Consider the following 17,442-nt stretch of genomic DNA (forward strand, 5'->3'; position numbering starts at 1 on the left):
CCTGCGTGTGGTTGCATATCTCGGAGTCTGATTCTGGAACCTGCACCTGGTGTGGCTTCATCTGACTGCCGGTGCTGAGAACCAACACATTCCTTTCTGCCTGGAGCTGCGGGGCACGGCGCGCTCCTGCATCAGACAGCGCTGGTCCATTCCCGGCTCCAGCGCTTACTCATGGTGTGGTCCCGGACAAGATATTTAACCCTTCAGTGCTTCAGTATCTTCATTTGTTGAATGGGGGGTGATAATAGTACCCGCTACGTTGGATCTGTGAGGATAAAGTGGGTGAACAGGCTCTTTAAGATGCCCCAGAATAAGAAAGGAACTTCCACTCAGGGGGTTGAGCGCCATTATATACCTGCTGTCCCTCATTGAATCTTCATGTCTACCCCATTTTACCACACTGTAAACTGAGGCCCAGAAAGGGGGAGTGGCTTACCATGTTCACACAGTGAGTTCCCAGCAGGCCCATGGTCTTTCCTCTGCAGCCTGCTTCTTCTCCAGCACTGTTTGCATGTGCACACGTGTGCGCACGCACACACACACGAACAGGAAGCTCATCACCCCTGAGGCCACCCCTTTTATGATCCGGCGTCACTGAGTGGTTAGAGTAGCCTGAAGTTCACCACCCTGTGACTTCATTCAGATAACAGTGTGCACCGAGGGCGTTGGCCAGGCCAGATGCCCTCTGGGGTCCCACTTTGAAGAACATCACCATGCACTCCCCCTCCGCAAGTCATTTCTTCCCATGCCTAGAACTGGGAGAGTGTCAGTCCAAGCCAGGGGTCACAGGCCTAGCCACTGAATGAGTGAGGACAGAAGACCTCAGCCTCCAAGGAAGTGGGGAAGCTGGACAAGGGAGGTTGCCTAGCAGCCCCTCACGTCCAAATCTGCGTCTCCTGCCCCAGGTCAGCAACTGGATGGAGCAGGAAGGAAGTCGGTGGCTGCAAACGCTGACCCCCAAGGACGGAAGTTTGGAGACAGTGGAGAAAGCCCACGCAGAGTTTGAGAACTTCTTCCTCCAGGCTGCAGTGCGTTCCAGACAACAGTGGAGCAGGACTGGAGCAGATGGAGAGGGCATTAGAGGGGGTGGCACTGCCAGGGCAAAGCTATGGAGGGGGGAAAGAGCAAGGAAAGTTCCAGAGACAGTGAGGGAACCAGCTTGGATTGCAGAGTTCAGCCGAGATGTTATCTCCCTCAGGGGTTCTTACCACACGGCCAAGCCCAAAGAATATGCCAAATCCCCCAGAGGGTTTCTTAAAATGCCGTTTCCAGGGCCTCACCCTAGACCTGATAACTCAGCCTCACAGAGCCGGGGGTTGGGGGGCAGGGATGCTGCATCAACATGATGCGATGTGACAAGGCTCCGGACCACAGGGTGATTCAGCTCCGTATCAGCGCTCAGGAATTCCCAGGCCAGTGAGGAGCGAGGGCGGGGGTGGGGACAAACAGGGAAACGTGCACAGAAAGGGAGAATGTGGGGACTCAGAGCAGGAGCCTTTGGAGTCAGAGAAGTTTTCCAGAAGGGACATCTAAGCAGAGCCCGGCTAGGCAAAGTGAACTGCCATGGCGAGGGCCTGGAGACTTCCAGAAGCATGATAACTGCTCTCTATTGTTCACCCCTCTCTAGGAGCTAAGCCCTGTAAGGTGGGTGCCATTAGGGTCCCCATTCTACAGATGAGGAAACTGAAGCTCAGGAAGTCTCCTGGCTTGGAGGCAGGGCAGCTGGAGGTTGTTGACCTTTGAGGGAGGCCCCAGCCAAGGCGGGAGCTGAGTGAGCACCCCCCCGCTCTCCCCTCTCAGGCCCAGTACCGCCGAGGCCTGGAGCTGTCCAAGCAGGCCGCTCAGCTGGGAGCTGCAGCCGGAGGGGCTGGGGAGGCAGAAGGAGCAGAGTTCCCAGAGCTGGCAGCCTTTGCCTCTACCCAGCGGGCCTTCCAGGCTAAGCTGACCCACTTTTACATGGCGGCCGAGCGGCAACGCACGGACCTCGAGACGCTGCTCCACCTGCACCGCTTCTGCAAGAGGGTGAGCCCCGCGGCCCACCTGTACGGATTCCCTGGATCCCCTGGCTGGGGGTATGGTGGGGACAGGGATACCTAGACACAGCCCCATGGCCCACCTCCATAGACAGCCCCCCATCCCCTGGATACCTAGACACAGCCCCCCGCCCACTTGCACAGACACCACCCCCATCCCCTGGCTGGGGGCACAGCGGGGACAGGGATACCTAGACACAGCCTGAGGCTCTTTGTGATTCACTCCCAAGTCTTGTAACAGGAAAAAAACAGTGGGAAGGAGAAGAGCTGAGATTTGAACATAGATGTGTCCGTGGTGCCCCGTGACATGCCTTATATGCTTCCCCAAAGAGAGAAGAAATGATGACAGAGTCCCTTCTCCAAGCAGGCTTGACGATGATGAGGATGATGGGTTGTTGGGAGGGTAGTGCACATTTGTGAGTGTGTACACCACACCAGACCCTCCTGTAGGCTTCACACACCTTACCCGACTTTATTTTCACCATACCTCTTTGATGACAGGGCACCAATGTTGTTCCCACTTTACAGATGAGAAAACTGCCCAAAGAGAGCAGTGGTGAAGGAGGATTTGATTTAAGAGCTGCCACCCATCCTAAATTCATGTAGCCAAATCTCTCTTTTAAAAAAAAAAATTTTTTTTTATGGGAAAAGTGAGGTCTGTGGGGACAAAGGAGCAGGCTGGGACAGTGTGGTCCAGCTGGGACAGGGACCCCCATGGCTGGCCCAGGCCCAGTGCCCTCAGCTGCCCCTTGCACTTGCCACCAAGGCCAGAGTATGAGAAAGACCTGCCCCAGCCTGCCGGCCCAGCGTGCAGGCCACAGCGATCACAGGCTGCTTCAGAGGGCAGCAGGAAGGGCTCTGGTCAACTCACACCTGGGGCCCTGGGAGGACAGGGCACTCTCTGTCTCCTTGAGACAGCAGGCAAGGGAGGCAGGTGTCGGCAGTGGCAGCAAAGGGCTCCCCCAGTTCCAGCTGTGTGCAGTTGAGAGCTCGATACAGGCAGAATCCTAGCCTTGGAGTCTGGGGCTTCATGTCCTTGAGTGAGTTCTGTGACCTCAACCACCGTCTTCACTGCTCTAGGCCTCAGCTCTTTGCTAAGACCATAGTTAATGGTTGTGTGGTTCTTATGATGAGCAAGGCCCTGTTCTAGTCATTTCACATATTGTTTTATTGTCGCCCCAATCCTATGAGGCGGGTACTACTATTATGCCCGTTTCCACATAAGGAAAGAGACAGGTCAGATAACTTACCCAGGGTCACACAGCTAACCGAGTGGGCAGAGATTCAAACCCAGACCATCTGGCTCTACTGCCAGCCTTACCAGGTAGTGACAGATTTCAATGGAAGTAACCCCTGGCACAGGGCTTTGTTCAAATTCAGAATTATTATTAACATCAATATTATTATTATCATTAGGAGGAGGAAGAAGAGGAGTAGTGCCTCCAGGGTTAAGGACATCTGGAAGCTTCTTTGCCTTGCCCACTGATTTCAGCCAATTTCAGCCCCACTGGCCTTCCCGGATCAATCAAACGTGCTCCAGCTCTGAAGCCTTTGCATGTACTGTTCCCTCAGCCTGGGAAGCTCTTCCCATTTACCGGCTGGCTTCTTGTCTTCTGCTCTCAGCTCACACATCCCCTCCTTGCAGACGCCCTTTCTGACCACCCACCCCTGTCTCTCTCATCACCCTGTTTTGTCACTTCTGGGTGCTCACTTTGATCTGAAGTTGTCCTGGTGCTTGTCACTCACTTGTCTCTTGCATGGTGTCCGCGAGGCGAGCTCCCTGAGGCAGGGACTGGGTCTGAGTTGGTCCTAGCTCTATCCACGGTTCCTGGCACAGGCTTGGCCCACAGGGGCTCAGGGAGGCTGTGCAGGGAGTCAGGATAGGCTGGAAGCCTGGGGATGGCCTGTGTGGAGGTGGTGTCTGTGCCAGGCCTAAAGTCATGCAGCGGAGGAAGCAACCCTGACTTTGAGTCCAGCTCTCGCTGTTGGATCTGGGCTGGCCCTGTTTCCTCTCTGGCGCTGAATTTCAGTTCGTTCCACAAAGGGTTGGGCAAGATGATTTCTGAGGTGCTATCCATCTCTGTCCAGCTTAGCCTGGAAGGTCAAGTCCTGGACAGACAGACAGATGATGGGACAGCCCAGCACCAGGCTCAGCCCCTGGTGGGGAACGTGTGTGCAGCAGCTTTGGTCCTAAATAATAATAACACAATGGTGCCACTAACGGAGATTTATGGAGCTCTTTCCCGGCCATGAGCTCCATGTGCTTGCACGAATATGAAGCCATTTATCTAAAGACAAGTTCCCTTAATCCGTGGAAAGATGTTCTTTTCGGAGAAAATGGTTCTCCAATCCCTACAGCCTAACAGCTCGCTGTCGTGTTCTAAATTAATGGAGAGAAAGATTATGTTTTTCACGAGCTGCTGGGAATGTGTTGGCTTCTTTGCAGTCTGCAGACATTTTGTGGGGGAAGCGGGGACAGACAGAATCACAAAATGGGGCAGAGGCTCGGCTGGAGGGAGGGGCCTCCGGGCCTGGTGTGGCTGACGGTCTCGAGGTGTGATGGTGAGGGCACACCCCTGCCCGGCCCGTTTCTCCTTCTGCCCACTGAGGTGCTTGGAGGACAGATCTGAGTGGAATCCTAGCTCCTTCCTGACTTGCTGTGTGACCTAGGGCAAGTGAGTTCACTTCTCTGAGCCTCAGTTTTCTTCTCTGTGAAATGGGCTGCTGGTGCAGTTCAGTGCGATCCTGCCTGAGACACACAGAACCTGGCACATAGTCAGCGCTCAATAAACATTAGCCAGACTCTCCCTCACAGCACTCACAGAGGTTAATACAACCACAGATAGGAATTTCACCTCTCCAAAGGCTTTTCATGCTCATCTAGTGCAACTTCCATTTTACAGAAGAAGAAACTGAGCCCCAGAGAGAGCTAAGTCCCTGCTGGCCCATAGGTCTATTAGAACGTGTCTGATGGGCCGGGCGCGGTGGCTCATACGTATAATCCCAGCACTTTGGGAGGCCAAGGCGGGTGGATCACCTGAGGTCAGGAGTTCAAGACCAGCCTGACCAACAAGGTGAAACGCTGTCTCTACTAAAAATACAAAAATTATCTGGGCATGGCAGCAGGTGCCTATAGCCTCAGCTACTCAGGAGGCTGAGACAGGAGAATTGTTTGAACCCAGGAGGCAGAGCTTGCAGTGAGCCGAGATCACACCACTGCACTCCAGCCTGGGCAATGGAACGAGACTCCATCTCAAAAAAAAAAAAAAGTGTCTGATGATCCTCAGGGTGCTTGGGGGCTGTTTCCAGATGGCAGGTGTGTGAACCCCAGGGAAGACAGGGAAACCAGGATCATCATGGTCAGTGGAGAAGATCATGGCCAAGCCGAGCGGGGCCCTGGCATGGGGCATGTATTAATTCAGTCCTCCACAGTCCCACTTCCAGCCTGAGTCCCCACCTCCCTCTTTTCTTGTCCCCTAGATGACCTGGTTCCACATGGACTGTCAGGACCTGATGGCCCAGCTCAGGCTGGACAAGGCCTCAAGGGTCAGTCCTGAGGACCGGCGCCGCCTCCACCGCTACCTGCAGCGACTGGCATCTGAGTTCCCTGCTGAGAAGCTCGCAGCCGTGGGGCTGCAGGTGGCCTCCCTGAGCCGGGCGGGCCTGGGCCAGGAGCTCTGGGAGGAGGCCCGGATCAGGCATGAGGAGATCCGGATGCTCCTGGAGAAGGCACTGACCCACTGCTCTTGCCCAGAGACTCCCACTGCTCACTCAGTGCAACCAGAACGAAGAGGGGTGGTGGCCAAGGGCCAGGGTCTGAGTGTAGAGGTGGCTTCTAAGGGGAGGTGGGACCAGCCCCCACTAGACTCACTGGGCAGGGACCGTTCGCCAAAGTCCTATTGGCCTCCTGGGGCCCCCAGAGGGGAACAGAACAGAACTTTCCAGGCAGGCTTTCCACCCCAGGAAGCTGGCCGGGCTGCAGAGGCTGAAGACGGCAAAGGCGCCCACGAGCTCCCTGACCCTGCCCACGAGCATTCGTTGGCCACCACCTTCTTCTGGCAGCAGCCCCCAAGGCAGAGCCAGGTCCCTCGCCCCACTGGGGGCAGCTTCTCCTCAGAGGGGACAGACTCGCAGACATCCCTTGAGGACTCACCCCAGACAAGTCCCCTTGCCTCCCTCTAGCTGAGAGCCCCCTTCAGTGGCACCAGCCTCCGGGAGCACTGGGACAGGGCCCAGCTGGAGGGGTAGCTGGGAGCTCTGGTCAGTCCCAGTGAGACGTCGCCAGGGAGCACTGGTTTTACATTCTGCCTCTGCTGGGACGGTGAGAACTGTCGACCTGCCTCTGGCTCCAGAAAACTCCTGGAAGACCCGATCCTCACCCATGCAGAGTAGCGAGAGTGGGCGTCAGAACCAGGGCGCAATAAAGTGTGTAATTGGCTCCATCCCTCCAGGCTCTCATTGTGGAAAGAACTGTTGGCACAGACCCCTCCAGAGGTCTCCCTCGCAGGCAGGCAGACACCCACCTGTAGCTCAGGAACATACACAGCTCTCCTCTCGGCCACGAAGGCCAGCGTTGCCCTCATACAGAATCTTTGGGGAGGTTCGGGAGTGGTTCCTTGTCTTGGATTCCAGGAAAATGTACCCTGAGATGAGGATTTAAGGATCAGTGTGTTTGGTGCTGATCCAGGAACCTCAGCTGGGGGAGTAGGAGGTGAGTCTGCAAAGGGAATAAAGAGGACGTTGTCAAGCAAATTTTCTTTTTTTTTAATTTTTAAAAATTCATTGCATTTTATTTTTAGAGATGAGGCCTCACTACATTGCCCAGGCTAGTCTCAAACTCCTGGGCTCAAGTGATCCTCCTGCCTTGGCCTGCCAAAGTGCTGGGATTGCCTCCCCCTGCTCCACCTCCCCACCCAGGCACAAGGTTGCACTCTGGTGTCCAGGCTGGAGTGCGGTGGTGCAATCATAGCCTCAAATTCCTGGGTTCAACCGATCCTCCCACCTCAGCCTCCTGAGTAGCTGGGACTACAGGCATGCACCACCATGCTCAGCTTATTTATTTATTTTTTTGTAGACATGGGGTCTTGCTATGTTGCCCAGGCAGGCTGATCTCAAGCTCAATCGATCCTGTGGACTCAGCTTCCCAAAGTGCTGGGATTATAGGTATGAGCCACTGTGCCCCACCCTCAAACAAATTTCCATGTTGGCAACTGGAGCTAGATCTTGCTGGAGATCTCTGAAAGACAGCATGGAATCCTCGAACACCCCCTGAGGGGTAAGGCATCCAGGGCATTTATCTGCCAACCCTCAGGAGTTGGCATTTGTAGATGGCATGCACAGCCAGCTCCACTGGCCTTGGCAAAGAGAATTGCCTCCTGGAGCCGGAGGCCAGTTCCTGTGTTCAGAAGGGAAGGACATGTCTTCTGTGCTCCCTGTGTCACGAGGCCCCTTCGATAGGCATGGACCTTCATTCTCAAGTTCAGGGAACCCTGTGGAATCTTGTCCTTGTCCTCCAGAGAGAATCCTCTCCACCCTCAAGGTCCCCTCTCTCTCTCACCTCCCCACCAAGCCTCCCTGGACTCAATGTCTTCTGTCCCCTTCCCTGCCCAACGTCCACCTCTCCAGGCTCAACCTCTGTGATCCAGTGCCATTGGGGCTCTGTGGGTGGCTGGGTCCTGGTGGTTGGGGACCGTGAGAAGGGTCCTATCTGTCGGGTCTTAGATGGAGCATCCAGATGGCCACCCTTCATACTGCCCCGAGTGGCCCCTGCCAGCGCCTCTCTGGAGTGTCATTAAGCTGACAGTGTTTGCCTTGCCTCTGCAGTAGGATGCATTACTGAAGTGGCCTCTTGGTCACCTAGCTCTGAATTTTCCTGGCTCCAGAAAGAGGCTGGTGGGCACAGGTCCCCTGCAATGAGGCTGTGAAGGGGAGACAGGCAGGCCTGGGCCAGGCATAGGAGGACAACTAGGGCTTCTCAGGAGCTGTCTCAGCCAAGAGTCGCACACTCAATACTTAAAATGGCTTCAGGAATCTTCCAAGACTGAAGATTTCCCCGGGCGTGGTCTAGAGCCTGCCTGCCTCAGAGCCATGAGCAGAGCCGGTCAAAAGGCTTGCTAGGGCATCCTACCCCAGACGTTAAAATAGACTCTTGGGGCTGGCCGGTGGCTGGAATCTGCGTTTGTAGTCAAGTGCTCTTCCTGTGTGACTCAGCAAAGTGGGGGTGCGTTTGGGGGAACACCCGGGGCTGGGGCCTGAGCCCCCCACCCAAAGCCAGGTTTGATTCTTGCATTTCACTCCTTGCCTTCCATCCAGACAGGCCCAAGGATGCATGAGGTGTGGGATTAGCCCATCTCCATCAATGCCTGTCGCCTCAGAGAGGTCCGAAGGCTCTTAAAATGCAGTTGCCATAGCAACAGCATTCAGCCAGTGGGGACCACAGACAGGGAGCCATGGAACCTGGGGTGCTGGGATGGAAACTGACTTGTGAGAGACCACAGCTACTGCTAGAAGGAAGCGGGGCAAAGTGGGCATAGGTAATCTAAGAATCCTTGGGCAGGAGGAGTCCCCAAGGCTACCTTGTGCATCCTTCTATCCCCAAAAAGAACTGTACCCCGACAATCTCTCCCCTCGCCGCATCCCCTGGGGAAGAAGGGAATGCAGAAATGAAATATCATAATGAGTAACAATGTATAAAAACAACAAATAATAACAGCTAATGTTTCTTTTGCATTTTCTTTGTGCCTAGCTTTGAGCTAAATCCTTTAAAAACTTTACAGGGCTTGTTGATTTTTTTTTTTTTTTTTTTTACAACATTGTGAGGAGGGATTCCACCCTATTTTACTGAGAATGAAGCTGAAACTCAGAGAGGTTTGGCGGTACCTTGCCCAGTGCCACCATGAGGGGCAGAGCTGGACTTGCCCTGGGCCTGGTTTATTGGCTTTGCCTGAGCCTGCCCACAGTAGGGGCATGGCATGGCCTCCCCCAGAGATTCCCTGTGAGCGATGACATAGCTTTGAATCAGCAAAGCCTCGGTCCCTGAGAGGCTGCTCTGAGGAGGCAGAGGCCACAGGTCCCCTCCATGGGATTTTTAAACAAAGTTTGAAGCCTGCTCTGGTGGAAGAAGATGGGCTTTCAAGGAACCCCAGGTCAGCTAGTGATGTGACTGTGTACATCCCGCTGTGATGCAAGCTCAAGGGGCTGGTAGGCAAGAGGCAGAAGGAGGAGCACAGCCTGGAAGTCAGGCACTTCAGGTGCCACTCTTCCCTGTTGCTGATGGCCTGGTCACCCGAGGCAGGTTGCGTCCTCTCTCGGATGCTCAGTTTACCCCATCTTTCCAATGGAGGCATTGGATGGATGAGGATCTTTCTCATCTTGGAGAGCCCTGCTTTTGAATCCAGGATTAACAGCCTAGTGCCTGTGAATAGACAGGTGCCCCTCAGTTTTCCCATCTGTTCACTGGATTTGTCAAGCCTGCTGGGTCAGGAAGATAAGATCTCTGGATCCTTGTATTCTGCACCAAGCCTTCTTCTTTTCCAGAGGAGTAGCCATCTTGTGAAGGAACAAAGTTTTGAAAAGACTTTTCACTGCTGGGCAGTCATGTGGGGCAGACATAGGGCTGAGCCCAAACAGAAGTCTAGGCACTTTACAGTTTGCAAAACACTTTTTTGTCCATATATTTCCCATCTGATATTTACTACAACCCTTTCGGTCACAGAGGTCATACTCTGAGATGGCCCCATTTTACAGATGGGAAGACTAAAGCCTAGAGAGGGGCAATGACTTGCCCAAGGTCACACAGCCAGGAAAGGGGCCAAGAAGGAGAAAGTACAGGGTCGGGGCCTGGTTCTGGATCAATGCCAAATCCAGGATTGTGGATGACTCTGTGTTTTGTCAGCCACTCTGAGGTAGGCCCCTCACACCCTTGTGACACAGACAGGGTGGCTGTCACACCCACTTTAGATCCAGACAGGGTGGCTGGCTGGGGTCAGAATACAGTCTGACCTCATAAAGCAGAGATGTCCTGTTCTCCAGGGGCTGTGAATTGGCCTCCAGCCCAGGACAAATTTGCCTGGTCCCAAAGCCCAGCTGAAAATAGCTCTCTGAGGCCAGAGTCCCCTGCAGAGCTAGTGCTCTGGATAGGCGGCGGGACTCTGGGAGTCCCATTGCCCTCTGCCTGGGGCACGCTGGGGAACTCCGGGTAGCCGTGTTCTTCCTTAGGATCTCCTTTCCCCATCTGTGAGATGGAGGGATTAGGTCAGACCAGGGAAGGGAAAATTGGTGTTGTTTTGTATGTGGAACCTCTGACCTGCCCTCCCAGTCCTGCTTCCCTCTCTGTGCACTGACCATCCATCCAGGCACCCAGGTCGGAAACTTGCAAGTTGTCCTCAAACCTCCCCTTAACTCCTAAATTCACTCTCCTGATCTCTCTGATATCTTCTACTTCTCTCTCCCTCCATCGTCCTCACCCTCATCCCAGCCTCCATCCTCTAGCCCCAGACAACTATAACAGGGTCCTCAGTGGTCTTCCTGCGGTCACTTGGATCCCCTTTATCTGTTCTCCACCCAGAAACGAGAGGAGTCTTTCAAAATGTAAAATAATGTCAGCCCTGCTTAACCCTGAACAGTAGCACCCCATAACTCTCCAGATAGAAAACCCAACCTTCCCGTGATCTACAAAGCCTGTGTCGTCAGCCTCTACCCTCTACTTCAGCTTCATCTCAATCTCCATGTCTTCTGAGTCCCAGAAGCAATAACTTGCTTTCAGTTCCTCAGCCATTCCAAGCTTTTTCTGAGATCAAGTTCCCCAGAAGTGGACCTCGGGGTGAGGATTCAGGTACAGGTGATTCATTGAAGAGGCGATCACAAGAGAAACCAGGAAGGGAAGCAGAACAGGGAAGGGAGGGAAGCCAAGGTGCAATTTCAGACCAAGTCCCAGCCTCTGCCTGGCTGCCTGGGGGAACTCTGGAGGATATTTTACACCTCCAAGGCACTTCAGGCTTTCTGCAGAATCATGTGGCACAAAGCAGAGTCCGATAGTTCCAGGGCAGACCTTGGAAGAAAGTTGCAAGTGTGGGCCCATAAAAGATAATATTCTGCACCAAAAATATGTAAAAAGCTCTCACAACTAAATATTACTACTAATAATAATAAATTTTAAACTGGACAGAGGACCTGAATAGGCTTTTCTCCAAAGAAGATGCACAGATGGCCAATAAGCACATGACAAGATATTCAACATTACTGGCCATCAGGGAAATGCAAATCAAAACCACAAGGAGATGTTGTTTCACAGCCACAAAGATGACTATAATAAAAAGACATATAACAAGTGTTGGTGAAGATGTGGAGAAATCAGAACTCTCATACCCTGCTGATGGCAATGTAAAATGGTGCAACTACTTTGGCAAGCAGTTTGCCAGTTCCTCAAACTGTTAAACATCAAGTCATCATATGACCAAACAATTCCATTACTAGGTATATACCCAAGAGAAATGAAAACATATCCACACAAAAATTTATACATGAATGCTTATTGAGAATTATTCCTGATAGTCAAAAAGTAGAAGCAACCCAAATGTTGATTAGCTATTGAATGGATTTTTAAAATATGGTATATACACATAATGAAATATTATTTAGCCATTAAAAAGGAATGGAGTCACTTCTGAACATTTTATGAAGCCACTGTTGTCCTGATATCAAAGCCAAATATGGACATAACAAAGAAAATTACTAACCTTATGAATATACCTTATGAATATAAATGCAAAAATCTTCAACAAAATGCTAGCAAACCAAACATGACAGCATCTTAAACGGATTATACAGCATGACCAAGTGGGATTTATTCTAGAAGTGCAAAGATAGCTAAACATAAGAAAATCAATCAGTGTAATATGCCAAATTAATGGAATGAAGGAAAATAAACCACATGACCATCTCAATCAATGCAATAGCTTTTCATGATAAAAACACTCGGAAAAATAGGAATAAAAGTGAACTTACTCAACATGATAAAAGGCATTTATGAAAAACCCACAATGAACATCAAACTCAATAGTGAAAGACTGAAAGCTTTCTCTCTGAGGTCAGGAGGAAGACAAGAATACCCACTTGCAGCACTGCTCTTCAGTATTTTACTGTAAGTTCTAGCCAGCACAATTAGACAAGAAAAAGGGAAAAAAGGCATCCAAATGGAAAAGCAGAAGTAAAACTATTTATGTATTTAAAAGATCAGATCTCATTATTTTATATCTCAAAAATCCCGAAGAATCCACACGAAAGCTACTACAGCTAATAAATTCAGCGAAATTTCAGGTTACAAGATCAACACACAAAAATCAGTTGTGTTTTTATATACCAGAAACAAACAATTCAAAAAAGAAATTAAGAAAGCAAAATTTCATTTACAACAGCACTAAAAGAATAAAATACCCAGTAATAAATTTAACCAAGGAGATGAAAGATTTATACACAGAAACCTACAAAACATTACTAAAAGAAATTAAAGAAGACCTAAATAAATGGAAAGACACACTATATTTATGGATAGGATTGTTAAGATGTCAATACCACTCAAAGCAATATATAGGTTCAACGTAATCCTATCAAAATTCCAACTGCTTTTTTGTCCAGAAATAAAAAACCAATTCTCAAATTTAAAACAGATTGCAATAGGCGCCAAATGGCCAAAACATCTTGCAAAAGAAGGTCAAAGTTGGAGGACTCAGAGTTTTCCATTTCAAAAACTACTGCAAAGGTATAGTAATCAAAACAGTGTGGTACTGCCATAAAGATAAATGTATGGACAAAGGAATAGAATTTTGAATCCCAAAATAATACCATGCATCTATGGCCAATTGATTTTTGGCAAGGATCCCAAGTCCATTCAGTGGAGAAAAAATAGTCTCTTCAACAAATTATGCTGAGACAACTGAATTTCCAAATGTAAAAGAATAAAGTTGGACCCCTGCTTCACACCATATAAAAAAGATTACTAAAAATAGATCAACAACTTAAATACAAGAGCTAAAACTATAAAACTCACAGAAAAAGCCAGGTGCAGTGGCTCACGCCTGTAATCCCAGCACTTTGGGAGGCCGAGGTGGGTGGATCAGGAGATCGAGACCATCCTGGATAACACGGTGAAACCCCATCTCTACTAAAAATACAAAACAAAACAAAACAAAAAAATTAGCTGGACATGGTGGCGGGCACCTGTAGTCCCAGCTACTCGGGAGGCTGAGGCAGGAGAATGGTGTGAACCCAGGAGGTGGAGCTTGCAGTGAGCGGAGATCACAGCACTGAACTCCAGCCTGGGCAACAGAGCGAGACTCTGTCTCAGAAAAAAAAAAAAAATCATAGAAAAAAACATAGGGGTAAATCTTAATGAGCTTGGATTTGCCAATAGATACTTAGATATGACACCAAAAGTACGATCAATGTAAATAAAAATGGATAAATTAGACTTTATCAAAATTAAAATATTTAGTGCATCAAAGGAAATTATCAAGAAAGTGAAAAGGCAACATATAGAATGGGAGAAAATATTTGCAAATTGTCTATTTGATAAGAGTTTAATATACAGAATATGTGAAGAATTTCTATTACAACAACAAAAAAATACAACCCAATTACCAAATAGGTAAAGAACTTGAATACTTATTTCTCCAAAGAAGATGTACAGATGGCCAACAAGCACATGAAAAGATACATCACCAGTCAACAGGGAAATACAAATCAAAATCACAATGAGATACCATCTCGTAGCTACTAGCATGGCTATAACTTTTTAAATGCAGAAAATAACAAATGTTGGCAAGAACATGAAGAAATTAGAACCCTTATACATTGTTAGTGGGAATGTAAAATGGTGCAGCTGCTGTGTAAAACAGTTTGGAAGTTCCTCCAAAAGTTAAACATAGAATGACCTAGCAATTCCATTCCTAGTTATACACCCAAAATGTTTGAAAACAGAAACTCAAAGAGATACTTGCATGCCAGTGTTTATTGCAGCTTTATTCACAATAGCTCAAACATGGAAATAACCCAAGTGTCCATTAACAGATGAATGAATAAACAAAATACACACATATAATCCCACTTGTTTTATATAATCACATTTTGTTATATATACATATACACACGCACACACATACAATGGAATATTATCCTGCCACATAAAACGGAATGAAGTTCTGATACATGCTACAACATGGATGCACCTTGAAAAGATTATGCTAAGTGAAATATGCCAGACACAAAAGGACCAATATGTATGAGTCCATTATATGAAATATCTAGAATAGGCAAATTCATAGAGACATAAAGTAGATAAGAGGTTACCAGTGGCTGAGAAGAGGTGGGAATGGGGAGTTATTGCCTAATGGGTAGGGAGTTTCTGTTTGGAGTGATGAAAAACTTTTGGAAAGAGATAGTGGTGATGGGTGTACATTGCAAATGTAATTAATGTCACTGAATTGTGCACTTAAAAACAAAATGGTAAATGTTATATATATTTTACCACAATAAAAAGTGTTTAAAGGAAAGAAGTGCTGATACATGTAATAATATAGATGACTTTGTAAACATTATGCTAAATGAAAGAAGTTAGTCATAAGAGACTACATATTATGTGTCTCCCTTTATAGAAATGTCCAGAATAGGTAAATCTATATACAGAGAAAGTAGATTAGTGGTCACTTAGGGCTGGGGATAGGGGAGGTGGGAGGATATGGCAGTGATCCCTCGAGGATACAGGATTTCTTTTTGAGATGATAAAAATGTTCCAAAATTGACTGTGGTGGTTGTAAATATCAGTGAATATACTAAAAACCATTGAATTGTACACTTTAAATGAGTGAATTGCATGGTGAATTGGCGATATCTCAATATAAGTTGTTTAAAACACACAGACACACACACACAGAGAAGCCAGAGGAGGGAAGCACAGCATTCCTCAGTGTGATTTTGATTTGCACTTCCCTGTAGACTGGTGATGTATCTTTTCATGTGCTTGTTGGCCATCTGTACATCTTCTTTGGAGAAATAACTATTCAAGTTCTTTACCTATTTGGTAATTGGGTTGGATTTTGTTGTTGTTGTAGTAGAGATTCTTTACATATTCTGTATGTTAAAGGTATCTGGGTGTAGCACTGACAGTGTCTGCTACAAGCTCTTTCTCATCTCAAGGCTTCAAACTTTTCAACTAGCTAAGCCCTCCTTATCCTTCAGATACCAGCAAGAGGTTCAGCCTTTCCTGACCACTCCGAAGTGGTCAAAATCCTCTTTTGTTAAAAACCAGGTACTACTTCTTCATAGCATGTATCTCAATTGTCATTTTGCAATATTTTATTTAATGCTTATATCCCCTACTAAACTGTGAGTTTCATGAGAGCAGAAATTGAGTCTACCTGTTCAATGTATGCTTTGCACAGGGAAGAAACTTAACAAAATTTGTCAGATAAATGAATGAATGGATGAATGCCAGATCTTTTCGATTAGTAGGGGCTGCCTCCAGCACCTGGTTGGCTCAGTAAGAAAGAATTCTATGGTTGATTAATGATGTCTGCCATGGGTGCCAGCAGGGATATAAGTAGTAGATGTGCCCTAACTTTGCTGTCCTTGAACTAGTAGAGCCACACCTCAGGATCCCCCATCAGAGGGGGTTCAGGTCTGCCTAGAAACAAGAGTCTCACCTCTCCCCCAGCTCCCAGGAGTGCAGTTGTCATCCCAGTTGGCCTTGCTAATCAATCACACAGCCACGCAGTGCCCGTTAGGATTTGTCACTGAGCCACATCCAGGTGCGCCAGGCAGGAGCAGGCAGGCTCGTTTGCATCTCATCTACATTAAATTTGCATACACCTCCGCAGCTCCCATCTCCTTGCAATTTTCAAGTTAAAATGTCATTACCGCTCCTGTGAAGCCTGTTATTTCTTGATTTCATTCTCCCTGTTCCTCTCCCCCTACTCCCTCCTCCGCCTTAGACACTCAAGCCTGGACTGGGAAAAAGGAGGTGGGAGTTTTCGCTCGGGTTCTGCTGCTGACTCACCGGACTGCGCTCTCTAGGCCGTGTCCGTGGCTCCAGGCACAGCGGCAGGAATGTGGCTGAAAGAGCTGCCCTTCAAGCAGCCACAGGAAGGCTAATAGGAACTTAGCCACTCAGTGTTCTCCACACTAAGCACCCAATTCCCCGCTGCCAAAGCCTTTGCTCATGCTGTACGCTCCTCCCGGAAAAAAGCCTTCTCCCTTTTCTGCATGTCAAAGTATTACCTACCCATAGTAAATGTCCAACAACCTCCACCCATCAGTTCTGTTTCCACCGTGCCACGGGCCACTGGTGTAGGCTGACTGGGTGCGGCGATAGACACGTGACTCAAGGTAGCCAATAAGATTCTTTTCTCCCAGGATTTGGCTTTGGGAATCAGAGATGCTAGGTGGGTTCTGGAGGGAGCATGTTTGGAGGACCACCGTGTCCAGCTACGTCCGTAGAAAACAGAAAGGTGGTCCCCACTGAGGAAGAACCAAAGCTGACAGGCTCAGAGCAAGACTCAAGAGGCCCAGAGGCAGCAGCGGCCCTGGCTCTGGGCTCAGGCCCTTCCCTCCACCCCCAGGTCAGGCTGCCCTGCATACTAGGGTTCCTCTGGTCACCACCCTGCTCCTAAGCCTCCTCTTCCATCCTCCATTCATGCTTGGGCAAGCTCTAGGGCTTCTGTTCCTCGCCTGGGTGGAACAATAAGCAGATTTAATGTGAGCTCAATGAACTTTTTGGGGGAAAGAACTTGATATTTGACATCTCAAAGAGACCATTGAAGTTGTCATGAAGATAAAAAGCTGAACTTCAGTGAGCTTTTGTGTTTGTAGTTACACTGAGAAAAGGGAGCACGATAAACTCTTTAGAAACAGGTGTTTCTTAGGACCTTAATCTTGACATGACTATGACCCTGCCCAGGGGCCACCTCCTCCAGGAAGCCCACCCTGATGCCCCTACCCAAACCTCTCCTACATCTCTGAACCCCACAACCCTCAGTGTGTCCTTCATGCCCAGCACTCACTCCCTTAGCCTGGCCTTCATTCCCTGCAACACTGTGAGTAACCCCAGGGCAAGGCCTGAAAGCGTGAGGTCTGCCTTTTTCAGCATAGTTAATAATAACATTAATACAAAATATGAATGACCTCTTATTTACTGAGCATATATGCTATGCCAGCATTGTGGGTCATTTACCCTGCATTATCTCATTTTAATCCCCCATCACTTCTACAGGGGCCAATTGGTTCTATAGATCAGGAAACTCAGGGTTAGACGGATTAGGTAATGGGTCTGAGCTCATACAGCCCTTACGTGGTAGAACCAGGATGCAAACTCAGCAGTCTCATTTCAAAGTATATCCTACATGTAGACTTGAATTCC

General features: G+C 48.8%; 1 protein-coding gene across 1 annotated transcript in view; it reads left to right on the forward strand.

The window, feature by feature from the left end:
* The window catches only part of KIAA1755 (KIAA1755 ortholog), a 48,287-nt gene extending 41,502 nt beyond the window's left edge, over positions 1-6,785 (forward strand). The window contains exons 12-14 of the mRNA XM_050807011.1: positions 906-1,028; positions 1,801-2,022; positions 5,514-6,785. Of these exons, the coding sequence (XP_050662968.1) occupies positions 906-1,028; positions 1,801-2,022; positions 5,514-6,215 (1,047 nt within the window). The 3' untranslated portion in view covers positions 6,216-6,785. The remainder of the gene's footprint in view (positions 1-905; positions 1,029-1,800; positions 2,023-5,513) is intronic.
* The last annotated feature ends 10,657 nt before the right edge of the window (positions 6,786-17,442 follow it).

The sequence above is a fragment of the Macaca thibetana genome, chromosome 10 (assembly GCF_024542745.1).
Source record: "Macaca thibetana thibetana isolate TM-01 chromosome 10, ASM2454274v1, whole genome shotgun sequence".
Classification (NCBI taxonomy): domain Eukaryota; kingdom Metazoa; phylum Chordata; class Mammalia; order Primates; family Cercopithecidae; genus Macaca; species Macaca thibetana.